Here is a 23,238-nt window from a genome sequence, read left to right on the forward strand (position 1 = left end):
ACGAACGGCTCAACTTACCAGCTTCCTTTACATCCTGCTCGATCCGGCGGCTTATTGTCTCACGTCGCGGCGTTAAATCCGGCGACGACGCGGCGATACGACTGAGGAACGCGTAGACGACAACTGCTGATTATAAACAGTCATGATACCCCTCCGGTGCACCGCTGAGTGGTCGGCACAAGCCCCAGGAAATACGTCAGGATCGTGGACAAAGTGGAGACGTTTGAGCAACACCTCCTGGTGAAGTAGCGGCGCTGCTGCAGCTCCACCTGCTGGCCGCGCGTGGAACTGCAACCGTGGAGGTGACGCTCTGTTCCCGAAGGTTGGGAAGCGGGCGTCGTGCCAAAGTAGTCACCCTCAAGGCCTTTTACTGTGGAAAGCGGGAAACTGAGGTAGGGACAGAATAACTTAACACGGAAAAAAAGAATGCAATCGTACAAAAGAAGGTTTTGACCATGAAAAATAAATTGGGTTGTGTTTTTTACAAAAGATCAGATGTTGGCCACTGGCAAGAAGAGCAATAGAGGTATTAGATGGAGCAAACCCGCAATGACCCGCACCACAGTCGTTTTTTCCCCCTCTCCATGATACCAGAACAAGACAGTAACACTTTAGGCTGAAACCAGGTGTTTCAACTCTGAAAGAAATGTCAATCACACCAAGCGTGGAGCTGGACCTATAGGGCCTTGGGAACTTTTTGGACGTGCCATTGCCTGGGCATAGAGGAAAGCAGCAATGCGTGCATATGTTTTTATGTTGGCAGGAACCACAACAAAAGGAAGAAAAGTGGACTTTTATAATGAAACACTTAACACAAAAACAAAAGAAACGGGACAAATGTGTTTCATTCCAGGTATCATGTGTTTTAACGCACCAATTTCCACCGTTGGGGGGAAACGGAAATAAATAAAGTCAAATATCTTAGTAAAAATCAAATAATATATATCTAAAATGGGTTTAACATTCCATCTTGTCTTCTGACTTAATTTTTCTGTTATTTAATTTTCATTGAGTCAGACGGCTGAGAGATGTTTCTTAAACCAATCTGAAGTTAAACTAAATAAAAAAGAGCGCAGGGTTCCTCTTTTTCAAAGACTTTCAAATAATTAAAGTGGAGCAAATTCCTTCTAGCACCTCTGAGTGCGCCTGTACTCCCCTAGTGGCCACATAAGTAGTTGCAGAAACTAACCAGGTTCTGCACAAATCCCAAGTACCCCCGGCTGCCAGGTGGGCGTGGTCAGTCTGTGTGTGAGGCAGCTTTACGCAGGTAAACGCCCCATGGATTGACGCACCACGCGGCCGCCATCTTGGATGGGTCTCTCACGCGCCCCCAGTGCATTTACAGTATTTGTACTGAGGACGCTCTTTCCCCAACTAAAATAAATCATAACTTCATGAAATTTTACCCGATTTTCACACGGTTTGGTTTGTTACAAACGGCAGATATGTTTTTTCTGATACAGGACGCTGTCACACGTGAAAAAAAAACATGTTTCAATGCTGAAGTACGTTATTTAAACAACACATTTCATAAATGTATGGTCTTTAACAAACAGACATATGGCATATTAACGTATAAATATTTAATTTCATACTGAAATACTTTGTTTTATGCTATTTAACAGACAGACGTGTTATGGCATATTATGTAAAGAAATAAGTGCATTCATGATGAAATACTTGGTTTTCTGCTCTTAAACAAAGATATATTACAAACTGAAAAACTGCATAAATTAATAAATTATATGTTTTAATAAACAAACAAGTTGGATTGTTTATTTAAATATGTTTCACTCTCTCACATGTACAAGCCTGAGGCTTTGCTACACACCAACAATAATTTATTCATATTTCTGCATGCTGTGCATGCACATATGTATACACACAGTTTTTAACGGCCTGCAAAAGTGTTCTTTAAAATTCCCAGGTCATTCCAGTGTTTAACCTGGTTACAAATAGAACTGGAGCTTAAGACCCTTGAAAAAGAACAGTTTTGCACAGCTTCTTGCATGTGTTTGTACTCTGTAAGTCCATGGTACTTAATTTGGTAACGTGATTCAGCCTTAATTTGTGAAATACAGCGATAACAAATTAATAAACAGAATTCATGGTCACTCTGTTGGGTTTCTGCATTGTTCTCACTAAGTAAAAACTCATCTTCAGAGCCTCTTGTCCTTTTACTGAGTGGATCTTCATTCTATTTTATAGGAAAGGGCATTATATTGGCTTGAGAAACAGCCTAATAGCTCTTTAGAGACCTTCAGTAGTTGACAATATAGCATTTTACAAATCAATATCAGTAACTGGATTTCTAAGTGTACATGAAAAAAATTATTTCTTCAGATGCTCCATTTTGACTTTTAAGAGATGGTTTGTCAAATAGAACCCCATAAATTAAAAGATGCTTTCAATAATAATCAATAATCACAGTTGTGGAGCACGTTGTCTGAGATCTTAGTTTGTAACACTGAATCTTACCAACACTTCCTTCACACTACTAGCCTTTTTGTGTGGCTCCTGCTGTAAAAGGGATTACAGAAAAAGGAAATTTGTCTGATTATTACTACTTTAAAAAAGTTAAAGAATTCCAATTACAGAAAACAAGTTTGTTCAGCAAATATTTCCCTTCCACTGTCTGTCTTTTTGCTGTGTCTTTGTGTTTATCTCTTTCCTTCTAAACTCTAGTGGGTGAAATTAAATTAAATATGAAATTCAGCAAGCAAACTTTGAATGTTATTTCATATACAGTTTGGATAAGGACAGAAAGGCAAATAGGAGAAGATATAGTTTGACATTTCTCCAAAATCTTGTCCGACCAATACTCGCGGCAAGGGAAAGTTTTCAAGAAGAAGCATGCGCCACCATCTTCTTAATTGCCTCACATTTGTCTGTGGAAAGTAAAAGCATATAAAAAAAAAACAGGTAAAACGTAAAAACAATCAATTCGGCTTGAATTTTCTTCCTTACACCCCTATAGTCCGCTAACAACCTTTGTTATGAGATGGCAATTAAAAACTAAGTACAAAAAGTAACAAAATTAGTGACTGATGGTTTATTTGCTTGTTCTTCTTGAGCAGCAGAGTTTAGTATAATGGGTTGTGCCAATGAGAAATTTGCTACTGCTTCTCTTAACGCCAAACAGCTGATTCTACTAAACAAACAAAATTGACAGATTTTTTTTCTATGTAAACTGATGACCATATTTGAATCAATAAAAGTATGTCTCTCTATCGTAACTCATTGCAATCATAAGGGGACTCTATGACAAAGTGCAGTGCATACAGCACAAGAGAAGATATAATGGACATTATCATAGTAGTCATTTCATTTGCAAACCTGTAATGAAATAATTAATGACTTTCTTAAAATACCATGAGCACAAACACCTCACAGTAAAAGGACGGCCTGAGAAACTTTTACAAGAAACTCATTCTCCAGAAGTGGATGACATGTTCTGGATAAACCAGTGGGGAGACATGATCTTATCCAGTCATTAATCCAATAAATCGGGTGGTGTGGCTATAGGATGCCAGGAGAGTTTTTAACACATAGAGCAGACGGGGCTGGACATTGGTTAATTGTGGTTTTAAAAAAAGAGGATAGATTGATTTTTTTTAATGACAAATTTCTATGGATGCAATAACGAAATGCTAAACAACGGTTTACTGAACAGAATAACTGATGTCATAGTGGATCTTAAAATTCGCTATCCCACAAATAATATAATGTTGGGTGGGGGGAAATTGGAATATGAGTTCAGATGAATGGAACGATAGATGGCCGTCAAGAACAAGTAGAACAAGACATAACAGGATTATCTGTAACTTTAATCTGACTGATATTTGAAAAAGTATAAACCCTGGTAGAAAGGAGTACACATGGTATAAACCAAATGGTCTTAACAAATCTAGAACTGATTACTGGCTTGTTGGTTGTGAAATATCCAGGCTTGTTTCTACTGTAACCATTTCTAAAGCACCAGTCTCTGACCATTGTTGTGTAAATTTAGCACAGGAACTCTCCTCAAGAACATACAACAACAAGAGCTACTGGAAATTGAAGGCAAGTGTTTTAGTTGATGAGGACTACTGTTCAAATATGAGGGAAATTATTTATAGCATTGAATGGGATGAGACAATAGAGAACTATATAAACAAATAGGAATACATCAAACTATTTTAACAAACAACTACAGAAAAAAAGAAAAAAGTATAAAAGCAACATACTGCAGGATATTTCCCAATGCTGCAGTTTATTGGCAGATAATGACCAGTAAGAACAGGTTCATTCAATTACAAAATCAGTCAGATAAACCTTATTTGGAAAAAGCACAAGGCGCCTTAATTAGATCAAAAGCCAAATGATTAGAGGAGGGGAAAATAAATTCTGCTTAATTTTGCAGTCTAGAAAAAAGTAAACAGCAGAAAAAAAAATCAGTAGCTTGTCTCATAATCAACAGAACAGAATGTAAAGATCCAAAAAACATTGAAAAATAGATCTAACAGTTTTACTCTACCCTCTACAGCTCTAGTTTTATTTTAGATGGTCATGCTTTCATATCTGATCAAATCAAATAATTTACTCCATAAATTACTAGTTCCTTCTATAATTCATGTGAATCTGATTTTAGGAACGACAAATTAGATTCAGCTATTGGCAAAATGTCCCTGAATAAAAGTGCATGAAAAAATGGCCTCACAACCAATTTTCATCAACATTTCTGGGCTGGTGTAAGGGGAATTTTTTTTAAAAAGTAATTTGAGAGTGTCTGGTAAAAGAACTGACAGCAAGTATGAAGCAGGGACTACTAAAAGATTAAACGTTGTTAGCTTGAGACCAATAACTTTAGTTAACGTTGATTATAAAATATTCACAGGAGTTATTGCCACTAGACTAAAAAAAGACCTCTCAGTCGTTATTAGTGAATCACCATCCGGTTTTTTGAAGGGTTGATGCATTTACAATAATATAAGATTAGTATTAGACTTAACAGAGTATAGAGAGCTTATGCAAGAGGAGGGTTTTCTTCTTGGAACATGCATTTATGCTGAAAAGGCTACGTAATTTTGAATTTGGCGAGAAATTTATAAAGGAGGTTCCTTATATAAATAAATATAAATAAATAGCTCAGTTACTTTTGGAAGGGGCACTTGCTACAGGTTTGAGATTAAAAGAGGTATATGTCAAGGATGTGGCTGCTTCCCGTTATTGTATATTCTTGGTGCAGAAATCCTTTCATTTCTCATTCAGAAGAGTGATATAGAAGGTATTTCAGTGCTGAATAAGCAAATAAAAATTAGTTACCTGATGATACCACACAGTTTTTCAAAAATGAAGCACAAATTCCACTAGCTTTGGATTTGATAAATCAATTTTCTATTATTTCAGGTTTAAAATTAAACTTAAGTAAGTGTGAATCACCACCATTACATAGTCCAACATTGAAATCCCTATATAATATAAATACTAAATCAGAGGTAAAATATTTAGGTTTAGTTATCTCAAAAGATAAGATGATAAATGAGCATTTTAATTTTTTGAAGAAAATGGAAAATTGCTAATTTATTTTAAACAGTTGGTTATGAAGAGACAACTCATTACACAGAAGAGTGTTCTTATCTAAAATGGAGGGTCTCTCTAGAACAATTTACCATGCCTCATATCTGCTAATTTCAAAGCCTTTAATCAAGAAAATTAATGATATTCTATTAAAATTAATTTGGAGGGATAAATGCCATTACATAAGGAGAAAAGATGTAGTTAAGTCATTGGAAGAGCAAGGTTTAACTTGATTGACTTGTTATATAATAAATGGAGTCCTTAAATTGAAATGGATCAAAGCCTTCCTTAAAAATACAGATTTATTCTGGTTCATTATCCCCAATTTTTTTTTTTAAATGGGTGCAACAGATTTTCTTTTATATTGTGACTTCAGCTGTAGCAAACAGGTTTGAGCTGTAATTATTTATAAGTCAAATTCTTTGCGTTCATCAGCAAGTGTTATTATATTGGAAATTAATTTACAAACATGACTTCACTCCACGCAACATTTCCATTTGGAACAACAGATACATATTAGTCAACAGGAAGTCAGTCTTTGAACGGGAGTGGTATGTTAAAGGCATCTGGACAGTTAGCCATTTGAGGGATTCAGAAGAGAACTTTTTAGATTACAAACATTTTTTGTGCCCAGTACAGCCTAAATAACCCCAAAAAACTTAATAAACTGTTGAAATCTATACCTAGTTCATTTCGATCTCTTGTAAAAGAAAGTTTATTGTACTCGGACACTGCCCCAGTACTGAGGTCATTAAAGATTAAAGGAATTCAGATCTATGAGGATAAATGTAACAACAAGATGTTAAAGATTTTCCTCTTAAAATAATGCTTCCTGAACTCAATTAGAAAATGTTACATTTTAAAAGACTTTTCGACTGATCAGATCACTTTTTTAAAATAAGTACTAATTAAATTACCCATCCACAGCTAAAGAGATGCAATTCAAAATAATCAATGAAATATGTCCAACTAACGAGTTTTTGGTATCTAAGTTCAATTTAAATAAAAAAAAATAGATTGTCTATTTTGTCTGAGAAATGTTGACAATTTTAAAAAAATGTTCTTATTATTTGTGCGTGTGTGAGTCAATTCTTCACTTCTGGACAGATCTCTAAAGCTGGTTAAGCTTAAAGAACATTTTACTGTCTCTTCATTCTTATATGTTGGTATTTCAAAACTAACTCCATATTTAGTCATTGAAAAAACGATTTTGATTTATATTCTAAGTCTCTTGGTGGTTAAAACCAAACACTCCCCCACACTCTGGGGAGAAACCTGACTGCTGTGACCAATGTAGCAGGAGCTTTGTTAGAGCGTCAAGACTAAAACATCATCTTCTAATCCAAACAGGAGAAAAGCCCTTCCTCTGTAGCTTTTGTGAAAAGAGAAGGAACATCAACATGTCCACGCGGGTGCAAAGCCTCACATCCGTAGCCATTGCAGCAAGGAATTCAGATTACTATCCGGTCTGAAACATCATCAAAAACTCCACAGGTGAAAGGCTCTTCCTCTCTAGCTCGTGTGGAAAAAGTTTTACCCAGTCATGCGCTTTGAAGTATCCTCCACGCATTCACACAAGGGAAAAGCATCACACCTGTAGCCACTGCAGCAAGGGTTTCAGATGCTTGAAAGCTTTCAAAGTTCATGAGAGAAACCACACCGGGGAGAAGCCGTACAGCTGCAGTCTGTGTGAAAAGCGTTTTTCCCAAATGAGTTCTTTAAATGGTCATTGTTATGTCCACACAGGTGAAAAGCCTTACGCTTGTGAGCAGTGCGGGAAGAGTTTTATCCAGTTGTCCTCTTTGAAGGATCGTCAACATGTCCACACAAGTGCAAAGCCTCACATCTGTAGCCGAAATGTCATCTACGCATCCACACAGGGGAATCACCCTATAGCTGTGACAAATGTGGACAACATTTCACTTGGCTGGGAACGTTGAATCCAAGATGGAGAGTGAGATCAACATGATCCATCACCCATCTCCTGATGTCACCTCCTGCTATCAGCACTGCCTTGCTAATTTACCAACAACAACAGCGGAAACTTTCAAATATATTCACTTGCATGCAACTCATGGTTTGAAATTTTCTTTCAGATTTTCAGACTCAAATACAAGATCATCTGCATTTACTGCATTTTAAAATCTGATTGAAATAACTAAAAATGGACACCACAGAGTTCTTGGATGTTCTTTGAACATTTAGCAGAGTCTTAGGTTGGCGTCTTGCATATTTTAGACCTCCCTGCAAACAACAACAGAGCAACAGTTTACAGGCATCAAAATATAATTATCACAGCTGCAATGTCTAACAAAAAAGTATTAAAATGTGCTGCTTTGAAGGAAATAATTGGAAGAAAATGAAAAATACTAATTTAGACATTGAAGGTGGAACAAAAGAAAGGTAGGCAGTTGCTCAGGGAGGCATTAAAAGGGAAGGTTTAGTAGGCATGAGCGCATGGAAACAGGGTTAAATTGGAGGCAACTTCACCATGACATTATGATTGTTCTGCGATACTTTAGCTAGATGTCGCCTCATCTGTTTATATCTGCTAATCTCGCCCGAGATCAAATAAATATTTGGCTCAAAAGGGACTATCAAGATGGAGGCTTTGTGTATATAACCTTTGTTATCACGATTAAACGGTTTTTGGTCTTTTTTAATGAGCATATTACATGGCTATATACTTTTAATGAGAAACAAACCACTACTACTTTTTATATTTAAATCAGCCATGTTGGATTGTTTGACATACCTCTGGCTTACCGAGTCAAAACATGAAAACTCGCCGGGCGTTCCTGTTGATTTTTCTGGCTTTAAACCAGCGGCAATTCTTGCATTAACGACGCCCCTCTAAATACAAGTACCCCTCTGAGATAACTATGGTTGTTGCACTGATCTCAATACACCTCTAAGCACATAAAGAATAAAAAGTGGAAACTTTATTTTTTGAATCTGTGTAAATTTGTGGTGTTCAATACCAGTCCTCGTGTGAAAACTATCATGCATGTTTTATGTGTTTGTGCTTCAGCACACCTGATTTAAATCAGTGGATGTACAAAAACAGGCCTCTGTTTGGTAAAAAATTTGACTAGTTATACGTTGGAGCAGAGACACGTCTAAAACTTAGTGATCACACTCATCCCAGATGTCTTAAAATAGCTCAGTCAACACTGACGTACATTTAAATAAGCCATGCAATGTGAATTTTATGTGTAAATTTAACATTTTTGTCACCCCACCACCACCATGTGCCGTCCCTGGTGGAGAGACACCCTGGGCAGGGAGCCTTTTCACTCATATCCAAAGCCACCACTGCTTGGAACAGCCAACGCTGTGGTACCAATGGAACGCAGTACAGCCCTTTTCAGGCTCAGTTAGCGAATGGGCCAAATTATCCGGATTGAGAGGAGCTGAAATTCTCTTCAATACAGAGAAGGCTTCATCTGACATGCAGGCTGTGTGGGGGTGGCCGATGCCAGTCAGGCAGATGGTCAATTTATTGTGGGGGAAAACATGCAGTAAAGGACCAGAGAGCAGACTGTATGCCAACAAGCGTCATCCTGACTGAGAAAATTGTTGTCAACATGAAAGGATTATGAAGAGGCTTACCAGGCACATGCCCAAGGTCAGGAGACCCCTGCAGCTCTGAGCCTTTCTTTGAAATGATTAACGTTTCTTGTTAAAAAAGTCAACCAAACCCCAGGGACAAAACAAATCATAATACGAGAAATGGCACAACGATTGATCAGACACACATATACAAAACTATGCGTGAGCAGAGTAAATGGAAAACCTTTACAAAAACAGATTCGCTGCAGGGTCTTAGAGCTTTTTAATAATTTCTAGAAAGTCCAATAAAAACTAAATCAATAAAACTTTACACAGGAATTTATTCCCCATCACAAATGAACACCTTTTTTGTACAGTTACCTGCCTGTTCTACTACGTAAAAAGACTAGAACAGTGCTAGGTTTCTTATGCCAGACAGTTTTTGTACAATTAAACTTGACTTTCATTTGAAATATGCACCATCTGGGTTGTTCCTGCTGCCAAACATCAACTGGTTCCCATCCATCAGGGCACCTGTGTTGCATCTTTTCAATTCATCTCATCAGTCTCATTCCCCGCATCACTCTCTTTGTCTGTATTGGATCGATTAAATAAAGATACACAACGCCAAGCAATAAAAGTGAATGAATGAAGTGTATTGACATTATAACTGGATTTACTTTTTGTTTAAAATATGGTCAAACTAGTTTGGCACAGATCCTCAGTTATAAGAACACAAATTTGATTTAGAAAGAGAAGTAGATTAAATTTACTCCCTCAAAAACCTACAGCGTAATATTTGAATTACCCAAATAGTAATTTATCTTCTTTCCCACTCCTTTTGTCTGTTATGTATTTTATAACAGACCACCATTAGTAGTGAACTGAGTCTCATATATAAAAGGAAATGTCTCCAGATATCTGATATTCAAACGACAAAAAAGTTGTTTTTGTGACATTTCCTGATATTAACTCAGGTGAACAATATGTGCTTAGACTTTGTACTGTTTCTAACAAATGTATACTATCAAATATTGTTTGAAATATATAAACACATAAAGTGGTCTCATACTTCATTATTTTCTAATTTAAATGTGTCCCTGACCCCTCAGTCTGTCTGTTTTGCATTCCCCCGTCTCATTTTCTCTCATTTAACAATTCCAACCCTTCTTTCCTCTGATTTAACTGATCTATAAACATTTCAAATAAATCCTGTCTGTGACACTGAAGAAAGTCATTATTAAATGTAATGATATATGAACCTAAGTAGAACCCTAATGAGATCAACTTGTCATTACAAATATACTAGAACTGTTGAATCACTGCTGCACTTTATTGGAAACTTACTGCATATCTGTTTACATTTGTTTACATTTCAACTGCCTACTGTTCACTGCTGCACTTTATCCGGAGATCAATTGAAACTTATCCTGTAACTGACTGCGATTTATTACTGCATTTTTATCCTGTACTGTAATTCAGTGCAAGGTATCCTGTAGAGTTACTGCAATTTTTCTGAGCTGTATGAAAACGAAATTTCGTTCTGTATGCACTCTGTGCATGCAAAATGACAATAAAGAAAGTCCAAGTCTAAGTCTAACAGGTTGCTTGTATGCTAGTTACTGCAGTATCTTCACCATCCTTACCTATCTCGTCTCCCTTAGCTCAGCAGTCATTCTGTATTAAAGACGTGCATTTCCAGTCCTGCAGGGCTGGTCTCCTGCTTGTTATAGATCCATCCCTGCTTGAACTCACCAGAATAAAACAGTTGACTTATCTCTTCAGCTTATCACAGATTCTGCTTTCATTAGAGTAAGACACATACCTTCAAGGACCAGAAACACCCAAATCCCCCAATCGATAACTTTATCCTAATTTCACTTCAACGTTGTCCGTAGGCCTGTGGGTGTTGTACTTTAAAAAAAAAGATACTAATCGTTACTCAAACAACTGAACTTATGTTCAAAAACAATGTTTTGCTTATGATTTCAATAGCTAGAGATGTTGTAGAAGACATTTGTTAAAGGGGTCATGACAACAAATGTAATTTTATAAGGTTTAGGGGTATAATATGACCTGTTGGGGACTGATGAGGCCGTGTGAATGTCGAAACTGAATATCAAAGGACTTCAGCTGTCAGCTTTGTCTCTTTGCTCAAAAATGGTCAGATCAGAAAACGGTTTGTCTTTCTATGCATGTTATCTTACTACGCTATTCATATGTTAAGAACGGACCTGACGGACCCAGAATTCAGCCAGATGATGAAGGTATATTTTAAGAAGGTTTATTAAAGGACAGGTAGTGGGTAGGAACCGGGATGACTGAATTGGAAGTAGTGATAAACAGGGCAAGACAGAGCCCGTGGTCAACAACAGTCCTAAGTCAAAACCAGATAATCAGAGGTGCGAGATAGTCCAGAGGCAGAGATCGGGTTCAGAGTCAGGAAACAGATCCAGGTTTGATACATGGGCAGGCTAACAGGCTAGACGAGGTCAGGTGGTCAGGTAGCTGGTCCGGTTTGGTACACAAGCAGGCAAGGTAAACAGACAGGGGTCAGGCAAGCTCAGATAGTCCAGGAACAGACTTAGGTCAGCAGTCAGAATCAGGCAGGAAAAACAGGTATACAGGGGTCAGGCTGGCTCAGGTATCCGGAGGCAAATCGGGACGGTATCAACAGGACAATCAGAGAACTAGAATGCTGGATATGACTCACCGAAAGGCTCGTTATGATCTGGCACTGTGGAGTGGATTAAGACGGGTATAAATAGTGGAATGGACAGGTGACCGGAGCTGAGTACTAATTGCAGGGGACAGGTGGAAATAATCAAAGGGAAGGTGACTGGAGTGAACCGAGCTGATTGGTTAGTGACTGGTGGCAGGCAAAGAGAGTGGGTGATAAGGTGATCTGGCAGATTGCTGGCAGGTGAACTGATCTGATGACTGAGAATAAAGTAAAGTGCAAAACAGAACCAAAACAAAACCAACCTGTGACAGAAACTAAAACTATGACAGAAACTAGAACTAAGACAGAACTCAAACTATGACATCATATTCTCCAATCAGAGCATTTATGCTGTGTTGTTTCCTGAACATGGGAGAAATCAGTTTGGGGTTTTCGAACAAACGGATTTTGAAAAAAAAACTTTGGTACCAACACGGTACAGAAGGCACACAAGGTGTGTTTGTGACTGAAAAATCAGGTTGACTGAGTTACCAGCTAAACCTCTGGCTCTAATGCTGCCAGCTGTGCCATTGTGTGGATGTTGAATCGCACCACCAGGTTAAAGCCTTTGGTCAGCTTGGCCTCGACTGTCTGACATCCTGCAACACAAACACTTCCACCAGCCATAATACCGTAATAATGGATTTGTAATGGAGTGTTGTACAAAGAAGAAAGGTGTGGATGGAGGGGACAGGGGCGTGTGGGGGCGGGTTTGACCAGTTTCCCAAATATGGTTGTAGCCAATCAGAGTGAAGTCAACCAGGTAGAGCTGCATATCATTACTGTGCCCAACCCTTTTACTGAGGAGGGGAATCTGGCCTGCAAAAAAAAAAAAAAACTACTAAAAGGTAATATGTTTTTTTTAATGAAATTCTTTAGAGGATTTGCAAAAGCAAGTACATGAAATAGTTTATACAGCGATGTGACCACACCTTTCATAATATATTCACAATACTTGTTAAAAAAATATTCTGTGAAGTAGAGCCAGTGATGCATGATGTTCAGCTTATTGGATCTGTGATGGATCTTCATAAAATCAATACTTCATTTTTCTTTATAACCATAACTTTTATTTGAAGTCCCTAATATCTTTTGTCCCTGTAAGGGTCTGAGGATGTCCTCGAGATGCTCGCCATTTCTTTATATCTGCAAGCTGTGTTGTATTAAGGTTTTAAACTCGTTTTTCTGCTCTTCTGGTGGTTAGTCAGTAGGTGAACTGCATTGAATGGAACCCCAAAGGTCATTGAAGTCTCTTAGCGTCACTAATAATTTAACCTCAAAAATACATCTGAGTGGCCATTGTCTGTTAAATAAAGCCATTTGTTAATTTTATTTAGAGTTAATTCTTTTCTCTTAAAATAAATCTATAAAATATCTGTCTTTTGGTTAATTGCCTTATAGGTGAGAAGACTTCTTGAAACCTATGATTACAGAATTGGAGGACAAATTTGGAGCTGTGAATAGATCTACACATTACAGTCACTGAATCTCTACAGAAGTAGACGGGTAAGGAGCTGCAGTGAGCGAATTACTGAACCAACAAGAGATATCAATAAACGGGTGGAAGATTTTAAAGGTGTTTTGGTTGTTGGGTAGATCTGTTCTCACTTTTCCTAAGTTTGGTTCCCTTCACGCAATAAAAAACCTCTGTGGTCTATTTCCCTGGTTGTGTTGTGTAGATGTTAGAAAGCCTGTTCCTCTGTCAAATTACATTAATCACCGTCAAGAACATATGCAGTGCTTTGCATCCTGCTAAGCTGATAACTCATAAATCTGAATCATATAAAGCTGCAAAGCACATCTAAGATCTTTGTAAATTCAGACGCCATTACAATGAAGAGTGGGGTAGTTTAAAATATTTATTTGCAGTACAAATACGATACCAGCACAAGTCAATGTCATAATACCAATTTTATTCCATTGTTTTAAATTAGCTGCTGTAACAAAAGCCACAGAGCCAGTGAGCATAAAGCCGAGCTGTCCGTGTTCACAGCTGATGGAGCAGAGTTTCGTCCTGCAGACAAGAAGAAGCAGGATTCATCAGAACCGAGCTCACACGGGTTCGGCACAAGCAGATTTATTATGAGAGGAAGGTTGGCGGCGGTTTTCCAAAAGGACAAACACACCTCTGAGCTCCATGAGGACGTCTCCCTCATACCGAGCCAGTCCGACAGCATGCCTCTGGTCTGCGTCCAGCTCTGCCCACTGCTCCTCTGTCACGGCCCACGCCTGCTCCGCACTCAGCCACGACAACCGCACCGCACTGAACACCACCTGCAGCACAAAACCAAACACACAGTGAAACTGTTGGCGAAAGATTATCCTGCACGGCTAGATTTCAATTAGATTTACGGCACTCTTTTAAGAAAGAAAAACAGTGTCCACATGTTAGTCTCTGTATTGCTTTACATGTTTTTTTTATCCTGCTTACATTTTTTTGTGCTTAAAGGTTAGAGCAGACAAGGACACTGGGGAACTGCAAGGATTTCTGAATGCATTAGTCATGGGATGTGGTCTGATAAAAATAAAAATGACCTTTAGCCTTCTGTAAAAACACTGTGTTAGGATTTCCAGTCTGTATGCGCTGTAGCTGACTGCTGCCTGACAAACGGCTTCATCTCATTAGCATTTCTGGCTTGTCCAGCTTAACGAGCAGAGAGAAGATTTTCTCAGCGCATGTCCACTAAATTAAGGTCAGGATTGTAATTTCCAAAAATGTTTCTCCATTTTAATGAAAATATTGTTTATCCAATTCGTTTAGAAAAACAGTGGTTTCTATTATGACGTCTTTCCATTGAAGCTACACTTGTTTAGACATTGCTTGCTGTTATTTCATGTTTTACCCTTTTGTTCTCTCTCTTTTTTCTTCATAGTAGGTACACCTGGTCTGGCATTCTGTTAGTTGTGACATCATCCAGGGAAGGCAGATCACTGCTATTACCATATCACATAGAAAGTACTCCTGGGTCAATGTGAGCTTCTGTGCTTTTTGTGTCTCTGCTCTGTCTTCTCTAACCCCCAGTCGGTCGAGGCAGATGATCGTTCACACTGAGCCTGGTTCTGCTGGAGGTTTTCCTCCCTGTTAAAGGGGAGTTTTCCTCTCCACTGTCGCTTTATGCATGCTCAGTATGAGGGATTGCTGCAAAGTCATGGACACTTCTTCAGGAGGAGTGAATCCTGCTTGTCATGACTTTTTGCAATCTGCTATGTTTCCTTAGATGGGAAACTTTTTGACCAATCTGTATAATCTGATTGAATTTGACTTTGGAAAATGCCGTGAGGTGACGTGTATCATGAATTGGCGCTATATAAATAAAATTTAACTGAACTGAATTGAATAGACATCCTTAATTGGATCAGGGTTTCATCCTTACTGCAGATTTCAATTTCACATCTCAACATTTAAATGTGATCTTGGCAGAGTTTTGTTCTATTTGATTGCAGCAACATCATTTCTTTAATATGAAATAGAGTTTGGCTTACTTTACTGTTCCACCTTTTTGGACTTTTCCAGCAAAGTCAGCATAAAAATGTTTGCCATCTAAAGTCATGTGAAAATTGTTGCTCCATTTGAGTTGTTTTTAAGCAAGCAACAATTCTTTCTGTTGAGAAAAGACCTTTTCAAACTGGCAAGTATAAAGTTCATACATACAATCTCACAAATAAATAAGTCCTCCTGGCTTTTATAGATAGTAACTGGAATCAAGTCATGAAACGTCTTATTCAATGAGATGAATTCACAAAGCGTTTTGCACCCTGCTAATGTGTGCAGACAAGAGTTGGGTCTCTCTGTGACGAAGCAGCTTCCTCACATTTAAACGAGGTATGATGAATGAATTTAGGGGAAACATTCAGGCACAGTTTCTCCCTCATCCTCAGTCCCACTGAGCCATGGGATGAGACCTGGTAGAACCGCCAGGAGGATAAAAGGTTTTCATTATTTTATGGCTGAGCATTAAAGGCTTTTCCGTAAGGGGATAATTTTCTCTACGTTTCATCACTTCTGCACCTGATATGTATGCGGCTGAAGCGAGAAAACCTGCAACCAAACACAAATAATAGATGCGACTTGCTTCTATCTGCTGGATTTGATCGACGCGTTTGTCTCTGCACGTTTTTTGTTCATATATGTGCAGAAACAAAGCAGATGTAGCATTAATATACAGATGTATCTAAAATAAATAGAATATTATTGAAAAGTTCATTTGTTTTTAGTAAATCCATTCACTAAACAAATCCCATTATATAGATTAATGACAGAGTGATGTTGTCAGTTCTTTAGTTCTGTTAATTATGATTTTCCTCATAAAGCTAATGAAAACCTGACATTTAAGATTAAAATATTACATAAGACCAAAAAAATGTTGTTTAATTCAGGCTTAAAGGTTGTGTTTCTCAAAAGGTGCTTTTAATCAGTCAAACGAGTTTCATCAGAACACATAAGCTTATTGTAATTTAGTGAGATGTACCCATACAGTCAATATCTGAAAGTTAAGTAAAGATCAGATAAAATCCAATAAATAATCATTGAAAACATTTAGAATATTTCTAAAGGGTTAAAGTAATTGTAATGATGCTAAAACTCTCAAGGTTTTCTAAGTATTGGGAAGTATGAATTATTTATCAGTTTATTTGCTTAATAACCAAGTTATTAAGGTGAAATTACATTAAAAGAATGTCCCTTCCAGTTTTGGAAAACCATGAAATTGCTTAAGATATGTTGTTTAACAAGTTTATAAAATATTATTTCAATAAAATGGCTGTAAAAGGTTTAGCAAAAGCCCAGCTGTACTTGTCCTGACTGTGGCTCTGATGGGAAATTACAGTATATAACATTTAATCATTAAATGTGTAAAACATTATCTAAAACATGCTTTAATATTTTTTAGTTATTTGTTAAATGTATTTAACATTTCCTCTACAAGCATCTATGATGAAATAACTTAGATTGTCGCTGTAATAAAAAATAAAATGATTAAATATGCTATGAAAATAAAAATAATTTCAAATCTAAATTAATACTTAAAACATTTTATTTTTTAATAAATTATGTATAATTCATAAAATAGTAATAATGACATTACATTTTAAAAATAATCTGAGGTATATATTTGCATTTTCATAAAAAATGTGGACATATTTGACAACTTAATGAATTGTGGTCCTCATGATATTTTCCTCCAGAGTTTGCAGCTTATTCATGTAGCGCCAAATGTTGTCCTTTTGTGCCTTAACCTGCCTGTTAGCTTCCGTTTATACTGCAGGTTCATCTGCACAAACAGCTTTTTAATAACAAGTATAACTCACTGCCATCTTTTTGGGAGATATCAGCGCCACAGCTTCCGGGGTGATTCCCTCCATTTGTTCTTGCAGCAGAGCTGACAGCACTAGATCAGGCAGGCCCGCTGGAAACAGGCACAGACACTGAAGTCAGGTAAATAATGTTTCTCCTTAACGTTAGCCCTCTGGGATTGTTTTAATTGGGCCTATCTATCCAACTGCTGCCATTTTCTACCATAACCCCTCTAACTCTTAGAAAATAAACCAATTTTTAAAGGTTTGTGCACATAAAATTTGCCCCCCCTGGGGGATACAATGCTCTACTGTACCTGCAAGTGTCCCAATTTCAGTGAAAACCTCCGGCCCCCACTCACTGACCGGACCAAAGGCCTCCGCTCTGGCCAAGCAGTTAGTGAGAGCCTCCATCTGCTGCTCCGTGCAGGGCAGGGACATTTCCCGCAGGAACAGGACAGCCAGGCTGCAGTTTGAGAAGAAATGATTGCATGCTTTATCTCCCCCCCGAGCATATGCAAAATGATTGATTAAGGTTTGTGCTGTTGAGATGCCACCAGTCACACTGTTGGCACGTTTAAAGTCATATGTGACATCTTCTAGAATCAACTCACATTGTCATTCTGCACAGAAATGTTTCAGTGATATTTCTATACTAATTGCATAATCAGATGGATTTATCAGATGGCTGGGGTGATTATTTGGCTTTTTATAACATATTCAATATGAAATTGTTTATTCAAAATGCAGTACTTGACTGACCTGAGGTTGTATGGGCTCAGGCGTTTGATCTCCGACGGCTGAAGACCGCAGATCAGATGGCCAAGCGTCGCCAAATCAACAACTGTTAACTGCTCCGCTTTCAGTCCTCTTTTCCGCATCACACTTAAAACCACCGCTCTCATCTGAGAAAGGCAAACGTGAGCCTTTAATAATCATCACCACACAAACTCAAGCTATTTTAGAGTACCTTTCGAGGAGTCCAGCTCCCCAGTGTGCCCAGATGTGCCAGCACGCCCAGATCAGCGGGAATGGCGTCCTGCAGCTCTCTGTCTCCCATCTCTGTCACCACTGATCCCAGAGCTAGCACCTGATCCGCTCTCAGCTCCCTCACCGGACTGAAGGACTGGATTGAAAAAAAGCAAAGTTCATCCACAGAATATGTCAGAACATTTCAGCCAAAGATGGACGGTACCACCTTACAAATATATTCATACACTTTATGGCCATAACCTTGTACCAAGGTTTTAACCCTTAAAAAAACATTGCTTTTTTTTTTTTTACAATCATCCCCAGTGCACCCATACAGAAGACAATTTATTAATAAATACAGTCCGTATGAGGGATTGCAGCAAAGCCATGTACAATGCAGATGACTCTTCCTGTGGCTCTACGCTTCTCCAGGAGTGAATGCTGCTTGTCGGGACTTTGATGCAATCAACTGGTTTCCTTATATAGGACATTTTTGACCAATCTGTATAATCTGACCAATCTGTATAATATGATTGAACTTGACTTTGTAAAGTGCCTTGAGATGACATGTTTCATGATTTGGCGCTATATAAATAAAATTGAATTGAATTGAATTGAAGTCCACCTGAGGGTAAGTTAATCACAGCAGAGGTGGAAAGAGTGCCAGAATAACTTACTCAAGTAAAAGTGCAGTTATTTTGATAAACCTTTACTTAAATACAATTAATGTGACAATTGTAAAATGTTACTCAAGTAAAATAAAAAGTATCTCATCAAAATTTTGCTTTAAGTAAAAATATATATTGTTTTGTTGATATTGTTTTGCTAGAGCCACTAACATCCGACTGATGTGCCTCCGTGTTGGGCTCTGATAACTTTTGCTGCTTCCAGTAATTTTTCTTACTTTATTTTAAACTCAGTAAGTGATATGATTTTAAAATGTAACTGAGTAAAATACTTATTCTACTACATATTCAAGTACAAGTAAAAGTTCCGCTTTTGTAAACTACTTAAAAAATACAAAGTTCCTAGAAATTACACTTAATTTCAGTTACTTGAGTAAATGTAACTAGTTACTTTTCATCCCTGAATCTCAGTATAAGTACAACTGTCCTGAGAAGACCTCAGAGGTTTGTTAGAGAACGTTACTGAACAACCAGCATCATGGAGACCAAATACGCAGCAGACAGGTCAGGGAGAAGCATTACCCTGGTTAATTTATAAAAAATACCCCAAACTGGGAACTTTTCACAGAGCACAGTTCCATCTATTATCTGAAAATGGAGTATGGGACAACTGCAAACCTACCAAGACATTCCTGCCCACATAAAGGAGAACATCAATCAGAAAAGCAGCAACGATGCCCAAAGTAACACGACAGGAGCTGCTTAGAGCTGCAGCTCAGGTGGGAGAACCAGATGACAAGGCAACTATTAGCTGCACGTCATAATGAATTTAAAATCCTCATTAACCAAAGGCCCAGGCTTGTTGAAAAGTTATTGTGAATGCTGTGTTGTTTCAGGTTGGTGTGTTTTTTCCTGACCTGCCTGAGTTTCACCCATAACGAGCGTCGCTGCTCAGAGCTCAGAGATTGGTCCTGACCAAAGACCTCCACACACTCCTTCAGGTCCTCTACGGACATCCGGCGGAGCTGGGTGGGGCTCCAAGCAGACGGGAACGTTCCTCTGATGTCCGCACAGCTGGGAACTGGCACTTATTAAAACACGCAGGTGATTCCGGTGTTACGATCAAACTTATTTTCATGTGTAAAACCTCTTTGGTTCAGCTTATCTTAGGTTTGTGTCAAACCTTTTGCCCTCCTGCTCCGTGGTTTGACAATTCCTCGTATTAGACTCCAGGTCTGCTTCCTGTGGTACTGGTGGTCCACACACTGACGAGCACAGATCCCACCAACCAGACTCTCCTCCCAGCGCTTCTGACCCACCAGAACCTGCTCCACCGTTGTCTTATTTAACACCGTCTGTTCAATAAAAGCGGAATCATAAATTCTCGGGAAGAGTTCACCTGAATTAGTTGAATACGGATCAGTCTATTTGAGACTCTTACCAGGGGGATGGAGTTGATCTGCTTTGTTGAGAGAGCAAACACCAACCTGCCCAGATGCTCAACATCCCCAACCTGCCATTTGGACGGATCTCTGGCAAACAATCACATACATTTTATCATTACTACTGATTTATTAACACAACATCTACTGTACAGAACAGACATTTTACTTTTAGGCATTATGTTAAACTGCTGTCCAGTCAAGAGAAGCTGATCTGTGACTCTCCATCCATCCTTCCAGTTTCTCTATGCAATGACAAGAGGCGGGGTCCAACCCGGACAGGTCGCCAGTCATTTACAGGGCAACCATGCACACACACTTTAGAAATAACCCAAATAATCTCAAATAACCGTCATATTTTTAAAGTGTGTGAGGAAGCTGTAGTATCTGACTGAGAACATGCAAACTCCATGTACAAACGCCCCAGGTTGGTTTGACACATGTTAATTTAGTAGTTTTACAAATTGAAACATATTGCGTGCAAATTTATTCCTCCCCTTTTACTCTGACACACCTAAATAAAACCCACGGCTACCAATTTCCCTCAGAAGTCTTAGTAGAGTTCAACTGTGTTCGATTTATTCTCATTATCAGAGGTTTTGGCGAGGCAAGGCAAATTTATTTATATAGCACAATTCAGTACAAGGACAATGCAAAGTGCTTTACATGATTAAAATATAGCAAAATAAAACAGAATAAAAGCAAGTAGGAATAAAATGTAGATAGGAAAAAAAGAACAAAAAAGTGTTGATTCAGTTAAATAGAACAGTCAAAGGCAATCCTAAACAAATGTGTTTGCAATCTTGATTTAAAAGAACTCAGGCTTTCTGAACTTTTACAGTTTTCTGGAAGTTTGTTCCAGATAAGCGGAGCATAGGAACTAAATGCTGCTTCTCCGTGGTTAATTCTGGTTCTAGGTTTGCAGAGAAGGCTGGACCCAGAAGACGTTAGTGCTCTGGATGGTTGATACACTGATAACAAGTCTGTAATGTATTTAGGTGCTAAGCCATTTAGGGATTTATAGACTAACAGAAGTATTTTAAAGTCTATTCTCTGAGATACAGGGAGCCAGTGTAAGGACTTTAGAACTGGGGTGATGTTCTCTACTTTCTTAGTCTTAGTGAGAACGGCGCAGGCAGCAGCGTTCTGGATCAGCTGCAGCTGTCTGATCCACTTTTTAGGCAGACCTGTGAAAGCACCGTTGCAGTAATCAATTCTACTAAATATAAACGCATGGATTAGTTTTTACCAGATCCTGTTAAGACATCAGTCCTTTAATCCTGGAAATGTGCTTCAGGTGATAGAAACCCGACCTTGTAATTGTCTTTAGATGCTTTTGGAGGTTCAGGTCTGAGTCCATCACTACTCCCAGATTTTGGGCCTAATCAGTGGTTTTTAGTTGAAGCGACTGAAGCTGTGTACTAACTTTTGATCTCTCCTCTATTGGTCCAAAAATTATTACTTCTGTTTTGTTTTTATTCAACTGAAGAAAATTTTGGCACATCCAGGCATTGATTTCTTCTAGGCATTTACTCAGTGCTTGAACTGGTCCATAGTCCTTTGGGACAACTGCGAGCCCACCAGGACATGGCGGCAATCTGAATTTACAGGAGAGGTCCGTGGTAACTCTGGAGTAGCTGCAGAGATCCAGCGCTCAGGTGGAGGAATCTGTTAAGGGGAACGCTTTTAGTTAAGCGCTCTACGAACCTGGCCCTTTTGGAAGAGCGAAAAGAAGAGCAGCATTGCTGGAAGAAAGCTCTGTGCAATGTGAGCAGGAAAAGCAGCGCTGTGCATCATTTTGAGCACGGCATCGCCACAGTGAGGCTTTGTTTGGCACTGCGCTCTGGGGCTTCTTTTCCTCAGCAGGGATGCTGAGGCTGGTCAGAGCTGTTGGGCAGATGGATGAAACAGAGTAATCTTGGAAGAAAACCTTTTAGGTGCTGCAAAAGACTTCAGACCGGTGTGGCGCTTCACCTTCGAGGTAGACAACTTAGATTAAAGCCAGAGCTGCAGTGCTTTAGATCAAAGCGTGTTCATGGGCTAAAATTGCCCGCTAAAAGTTCAGACATGAACATAACCGAGAATCTGCAGCAATACTTGAAAATCGCTGCTTAAAGATGCTTTCTACCCAATCTGACATGAAAAAAAAGGAAAAGTCAAAATTTGTATTCTTTAGATGTTCAAAGCTGTTAGAGAGATACTCCCCCCCCCAAAAGCCCTTACAGCTGTATCTGCAGAAAATGGTCGTTCTGTGAAGTATTGACTCGGGCAAACTGAATAAACGTGTATGTGTGCCGCAGTTTTCAGATTTTCATTTGTAGAGAATATGTAACGTAAATCGTTTTTTCCTTCCACATCACAAATATACACTGTTCTGTGTTGGTCTATTACATGAATCCCAATGAAGAACGTTGAAATTTGTGCCGCAGAAAGGAATAAAAGTAAATATGTTTTACTGGCATGAATGCATTTCCAAGGCCCTCTATGTACAACGAACAAATCTCCTCCTCACAGAAACCAAATTCTGCAGCAGAAAAGTTTTTTTTTTTTTTTTTTACCCAAGCAGGTCTCTCTGAGTCAGAAGGTCACTAATGTCTCGGAGCGCCTCTTTGGGAAGGCAGAAACTCCTCATCTCTTCCAGCCGCAGAGCCAGCGCTCCTCTGTCCACCAGACCCAAACTGTCTCGGTCCAAGAAAGGCACCAGGGGCCCCAGGAGATCCAGAAGGGTGCCATCAATCTTCCCCTCGCCCAGAGAAGGGCCCTGTGGAGCAGCACAAACGCAGAGATGTCCCGTATCAGCTCGGGTTCACAGTGTATCGTTCTGCTTGAGGGAAAAGCTGTTTAGAGGAGGAGGCTGCTTCCAAACCTCTTTCTCCATCTGTGTCTCAGCTAACCAATATTATTTTTGATCTTTTACAAGAGTTGGTGTTTTCTCTGAATTGTCGCGGGAGCTTTTTATCACGTCAATTACATAAACACAAACCGGTGATTTCTCATTCCACCAATTAGTGTTTAAAGATTACAACACCATCTGGTTTCCGATCACACGTTCTCGCCTGAAACACTGCAGTTT

At 38.8% G+C, this 23,238-nt stretch overlaps 1 protein-coding gene across 1 annotated transcript in view; it reads right to left on the minus strand.

Moving 5' to 3' along the window:
- Positions 1–13,678: 13,678 nt before the first annotated feature.
- Positions 13,679–23,238, minus strand: part of LOC105918406 (stereocilin) — a 28,287-nt gene continuing 18,727 nt past the window's right edge. Inside the window, 10 exon segments of the mRNA XM_036136536.1 lie at positions 13,679–13,847; positions 13,960–14,107; positions 17,141–17,238; positions 17,443–17,591; positions 17,888–18,030; positions 18,096–18,251; positions 19,641–19,810; positions 19,907–20,078; positions 20,165–20,255; positions 22,724–22,926. Of these exon segments, the coding sequence (XP_035992429.1) occupies positions 13,759–13,847; positions 13,960–14,107; positions 17,141–17,238; positions 17,443–17,591; positions 17,888–18,030; positions 18,096–18,251; positions 19,641–19,810; positions 19,907–20,078; positions 20,165–20,255; positions 22,724–22,926 (1,419 nt within the window). The 3' untranslated portion in view covers positions 13,679–13,758.

Source organism: Fundulus heteroclitus, chromosome 4, assembly GCF_011125445.2.
Source record: "Fundulus heteroclitus isolate FHET01 chromosome 4, MU-UCD_Fhet_4.1, whole genome shotgun sequence".
In the NCBI taxonomy this organism is placed as follows: domain Eukaryota; kingdom Metazoa; phylum Chordata; class Actinopteri; order Cyprinodontiformes; family Fundulidae; genus Fundulus; species Fundulus heteroclitus.